Genomic DNA, 6000 nt, shown 5'->3' with positions numbered 1-6000 from the left:
ATTCAATTGAATAGACTGCAAAGACAAGATATTTAATGTTCCAACTGAGAAACATATTTTTTTTGGCAAATAATCATTAACTTAGTATTTAATGGCAGCAACACATTGCAAAAAAGTTGGCACACGGCCATTTTCACCACTGTGTTACATGGCCTTTCCTTTTAACAACACTCAGCAAACGTTTGGGAACTGAGACCAATTTTTGAAGCTTTTCAGGTGGAATTATTTCCCATTCCAAGGTCACAGGCATTCAATGTTACGTTCAGATTCTCTGAACTTTTTGATGATATTACAGAATTTAGATGGTGAAATCCCTAAATTCCTTGCAATAGCTGGTTGAGAAATGTTGTTCTTAAGCTGTTGGACAATTTGCTCACGCATTTGTTGACAAAGTGGTGACCCTCGCGCCACCCTTGTTTGTGAATGACTGAGCATTTCATGGAAGCTGCTTTTATACCCAATCATGGCACCCACCTGTTCCCAATTAGCCTGTTCGCCTGTGGGATGTTCCAAATAAGTGTTTGATGAGCATTCCTCAACTTTCTCAGTCTTGCAGGCATCAAATTCCAAATGAGCTAACATTTGCAAAAAATAACTAAGTTTTCCAGTTCGAACGTTAAATATCTCGTCTTTGCCGTTCATGCAATTGAATATAAGTTGAAAAGGATATGCAAATTATTGTATTCTGTTTTTATTTACGATTTACACTTGCAGTCAGGGAAAACAACCCACATTAGATTGTTTGGGCGAGCAAAAATCATTTTTTACTTTTCACTCAATTGTCTATTTCTGGGGCAGCACAGTGGAACAGGGGTTACTGCATGTGCCTCACAATACGAAGGTCCTGGGTTCAATGCTGGGCTCGGGATCTTTCTGTGTAGAGTTTGCATGTTCTCCCCGTGACTGCTCGGGTTCCCTCCGGGTACTCCGGCTTCCTCCCACTTCCAAAACCATGCACCTGGGGATAGGTTGATTGGCAACACTAAATTGGCCTTAGTCTGTGAATGTGAATGTTGTCTGTCTATCTGTGTTGGCCCTGCGATGAGGTGGCGACTTGTCCCGGGTGTACCCCGCCTTCCGCCGGAATGCAGCTGAGATAGGCTCCAGCGCCCCCCACGACCCAGAAAGTGACAAGCGGTACAAAAATGGAAGGATGGATGTCTATTTCTGGTCCTCAAATTCATCATACTTCACCATTAGAGCAGCCGGCGTCTCCAAGATGTTGTAAAATTTGCAATATAGTCTAAAATCGCAAAAGTCTGAGTGCCCACAGGGCTGCTCGCTTCCTCCAATCATCTGTGGACCTTCGTATTGTGAGGCACATGCACTAACCCCTGCACCACTGTGCTGCCCCAGAAATAGACAATTGAGTGAAAAGTAAAAAATGATTTTTTTCTTGCCCAAACAATCTAATGTGGGTTGTTTTCCCTGACTGCAGGCGACATGGCAAGGTCGTTCCTTTGAGACTCTCTCAGAGGACAAGTGCAGTGAAGACGCAACCAATTCCTTCCCCTGTCTTTCATGGACACACAACTGTTGTTTGTTTACTTTTGTTGAACTGACTGGCTGTGTTATCGCCTTTGCGAGAGCCCCAAGGTCGCGGAACAGAGGCCTATGCACCTACGAAAAATACATGGCATACACAATTGAGGTGGGCGGGGGTTGGGGGGGTGGGGTTTGGTGGTAGCGGGGGAAGGGTTAGTGCTGCAAGGGATTCTGGGTATTTGTTCTGTTGTGTTACGGTGCGGATGTTCTCCCGGAATGTGTTTGTCATTGTTGTTTGGTGTGGGTTCACAGTGTGGCGCTTATTAGTAACAGTGTTAAAGTTGTTTATACGGACACCCTCAGTGTGACTTGTATGGGTGTTGATCAAGTATGCCTTGCATTCACTTATATGTGTGTAAAAGCTGCATATGTTATGTGACTGGGCCGGCACACTGTTTGTATGGAGGAAAAGCGGACGTGACGACAGGTTGTAGAGAACGCTAAAGGTGTGTGCCTTTAAGGCAGGGGTGTCCAAAGTGCGGCCCGGGGGCCATTTGCGGCCCGCAGCTAATTGTTTACCAGCCCGCCACACATTCTGGAAATACTATTGTAAAAATAAAAAAGGACATTAAAAAAAGTGGAATGAGGTGAAATCTAACGAGAAAAAGTTGCAATGTTGACACAAAAGCTGCCATGCAGGCTGTTTTTTTCTTCTTTTCTCTTTCTTTATTTTTCTTTTTTTTGCCATTGCTCGGAAAAAAAAAAATAAAGACAAAAAAATCCATGCTATAATGAATTATTTTCAGGGCTCCAATTACTTCAAATGTTTCACTTTAAAATGTTTTATGTGGTAAATATTGCATATATTGTGTGGTTGCCATATAAAAACATCAAAGTTTTCTTTGACAAAAGCGCATAAAACAAACAAAATAATTGTTCCAGCATAAGATCGACAGATATATCCGAAGTTGATCTCGTAACTTGAGTGTTGAAAGTCAAAGAAAAACCTAATAAAAATGTATCACTTTATGAGTGGGGCACCTTTTGGATCCCAAATATATTTAGTGATTTTTTATTTATCTTTTCACTGTGATTACTCAAAAATATGAAATAATTCAAATCAATGGTGTCCTGCATTATTGATATTTTAGGGCTCTAATTACTAAATACTGCATATTTCAGTTTGACTATAAAAAAAAACTAAGTTGTTTTTGACAGAAAAGCCATAAAACATTTTTTTTAATTTGTATTACTTTATATCAACTTGAAGTTGACATAGAGATTTACTGTAAGCGTTAAATAATTTAAAAAAAAAAAAATAATCGGACTTATTTTTAACATTTTAATGACTGAGACCCTTTATGGTCCCCGGGGCCCCTAAAGGTAAAATAAATTTAAAAATCCATATATTTTGTTATGGTTTGAAAATGAAAAATATCAAAATGGCCCCCACATGCTTTAATTTTTCCGTGTGCGGCCCTCAGTGGAAAAAGTTTGGACACCCCTGCTTTAAGGCACACCCCCGGTATTGTTGTCCGGGTGGAAATCGGGAGAAATTCGGGAGAATGGTTGCCCCGGGAGATTATCGGGAGGGGCACTGAAATTCGGGAGTCTCCCGGGAAAATCGGGAGGGTTGGCAAGTATGGCTGTCACATAGTTATATGACTCTGGGTTAAACGGTTGCAAAACTAGTTAAAAAAGCTATCACTTTAATGTTAGCATGCTAAGATAAACATGCTAACGGTTAGCATGTGTCACATACCAAGTTATATGACTCTAAGGTGTACCATGAATACCATGAATTGATTAACGTGGACATAAACAAGTTGAAAAACTTATTGGGGTGTTACCATTTAGTGGTCAATTGTACGGAATATGTACTGTACTGTGCAATCTACTAATAAAAGTTTAAATCAATCAAAAGCTGGGGAATTACAGGTGTGTACCCATTCAATTGGCCCATTTTTGTGTTTGTTTATTCGTGAATAGCGTCACCATGGTAACACGAAATGTTCCCACCTTAAAATACCCCCGTCGGCATGAACAATACCTTTCCGACGGTATAACATATGTGGGGGTTCCATGGCCGGTTCGTCACATAGTAAGCGTAAGAGAAACATGCGGAACTATAATAAATATATAAAATGGGCATGCTTGCATTGCAGCAGGCCCATAATTAGAAACATCATACAGGACCTAATCGAAGCGTTTAATTTTGATCAATATTTTACCTAAAAAAAAAATGACAGCCTACAATAACAATCATTTACTATTATTACTACTTATCGCTTAATGTCAGTGTTAATGTTAAATTTTCTGCTTCCCCATTATACCGCCATTCATTCATGTTATGCTGCAGCCAGAAGCTGAGTTTCAAGGAGCGTGTCAGGATGGCGAGCCCACGCGGTCAAAGCATCAAGAACAGGCAGACGTCCATGAATGACCGGCGCTCTCCAGCGGCAGACGGCGGTGCAGACGGCACCAGTCCTTCCAAGGTGCAGAAGAGCTGGAGCTTCAATGACCGCACACGCTTCAGACCCTCACTGCGTCTTAAAAGCCAGTCCCGATCCACCACTGATGGTGAGTGGCAGTTACACAAATTGTTTATTATTTATTATTGCCCACAGCCATCAATTACTTGCGAGAGGAGCGATCATATTAATTAAATGACATTTTATATTCTGTTGTGTTTCTGCAATATATCCTGACTTTGTGGATTATTCCGAGTTTTATGTCAAGTTACTCTGATGCTTTGTTTTGTGCAACGTGGCAGCTGTCATTAATTACTTGCGAGAGAAGCTATCGCATTAATTAAAGGACACATCCTATTTTGCTGTATTTCTGCAACTTTCACTGACTTTTTGGATAATTCCGAGATTTATTTTAAGTCGCTCTGATGATTTGTTTTGTGCAAGGTGGCAGCTGTCATTAATTACTTGTGAGAGAAGCAGGCCCATTAAATAACACATTCTTTTCTGGTGCATTTCTGCAGTATCCCTTGACTTTGTAGATTATTCCGAGATTCATTTTAAGTCCCTCTGATGATTTGTTTTGTGCAAGGTGGCAGCTGTCATTAATTACTTGTGAGAGAAGCAGGCCCGTTAAATAACACATTCTTTTCTGGTGCATTTTTGCAGTATCCCTTGACTTTGTGGATTATTCCGAGATTTATTTTAAGTCACTCTGATGATTTGTTTTGTGCAAGGTGGCAACTGTCATTAATTACTTGCGACAGGAAGAATCGCATTAATTAAATGACACATCCTATTCTGCTGTAGTTATGCAATTTTCGCTGACTTTTTGGATTATTCCGAGATTTATTTCAAGTCGCTCTGATGATTTGTTTTGTGTAAGGTGGCAGCTGTCATTAATTACTTGTGAGAGACGCAGGCCCATTAAATGACACATTATTTTCTGGTGTATTTCTGCAGTATCCCTTGACTTTGTAGATTATTCTGAGATTCATTTTAAGTCGCTCTGATGATTTGTTTTGTGCAAGGTGGCAGCTGTCATTAATTACTTGTGAGAGAAGCAGGCCCATTAAATGACACATTCTTTTCTGGTGCATTTCTGCAGTATCCCTTGACTTTGTGGATTATTCCGAGATTTATTTTAAGTCACTCTGATTATTTGTTTTGTGCAAGGTGGCAACTGTCATTAATTACTTGCGACAGGAGTGATCGCATTAAGTAAATGACACATCCTATTCTGCTGTAGTTATGTAATTTTTGCTGACTTTTTGGATTATTCCGAGATTTATTTCAAGTCGCTCTGATGATTTGTTTTGTGTAAGGTGGCAGCTGTCATTAATTACTTGTGAGAGACGCAGGCCCAATAAATGACACATTCTCTTCGGGTGTAATTCTGTAGCATCCCTTGACTTTGTGGATTATTCCGAGATTTATTTCAAGTCGCTCTGCTGATTGGTTTTGTTCAAGGTGGCAGCTGTCATTAATTACTTGGTAGAGAAGCAGGCCCATTAAATGACACATTATTTTCTGGTGTATTTCTGCAGTATCCCTTGACTTTGTAGATTATTCCGAGATTCATTTTAAGTCCCTCTGATGATTTGTTTTGTGCAAGGTGGCAGCTGTCATTAATTACTTGTGAGAGAAGCAGGCCCGTTAAATAACACATTCTTTTCTGGTGCATTTTTGCAGTATCCCTTGACTTTGTGGATTATTCCGAGATTTATTTTAAGTCACTCTGATGATTTGTTTTGTGCAAGGTGGCAACTGTCATTAATTACTTGCGACAGGAAGAATCGCATTAATTAAATGACACATCCTATTCTGCTGTAGTTATGCAATTTTCGCTGACTTTTTGGATTATTCCGAGATTTATTTCAAGTCGCTCTGATGATTTGTTTTGTGTAAGGTGGCAGCTGTCATTAATTACTTGTGAGAGACGCAGGCCCATTAAATGACACATTATTTTCTGGTGTATTTCTGCAGTATCCCTTGACTTTGTAGATTATTCTGAGATTCATTTTAAGTCGCTCTGATGATTTGTTTT

The 6000-nt window shown here is 39.9% G+C and overlaps 1 protein-coding gene across 1 annotated transcript in view; it reads left to right on the top strand.

Annotated features, from left to right (window-relative positions):
• LOC133633432 (potassium voltage-gated channel subfamily KQT member 5-like) overlaps positions 1–6000 on the top strand; it is a 123399-nt gene that overhangs the window by 79516 nt on the left and 37883 nt on the right. The window contains exon 11 of the mRNA XM_062025958.1: positions 3845–4065. Coding sequence (XP_061881942.1) covers positions 3845–4065 — 221 coding nt within the window. The remainder of the gene's footprint in view (positions 1–3844; positions 4066–6000) is intronic.

This window comes from Entelurus aequoreus, linkage group LG18, assembly GCF_033978785.1.
Source record: "Entelurus aequoreus isolate RoL-2023_Sb linkage group LG18, RoL_Eaeq_v1.1, whole genome shotgun sequence".
Classification (NCBI taxonomy): domain Eukaryota; kingdom Metazoa; phylum Chordata; class Actinopteri; order Syngnathiformes; family Syngnathidae; genus Entelurus; species Entelurus aequoreus.
The sequence above is the reverse complement of the archived record's forward strand: the minus strand, read 5'-3'. Positions and strand labels throughout refer to the sequence as shown.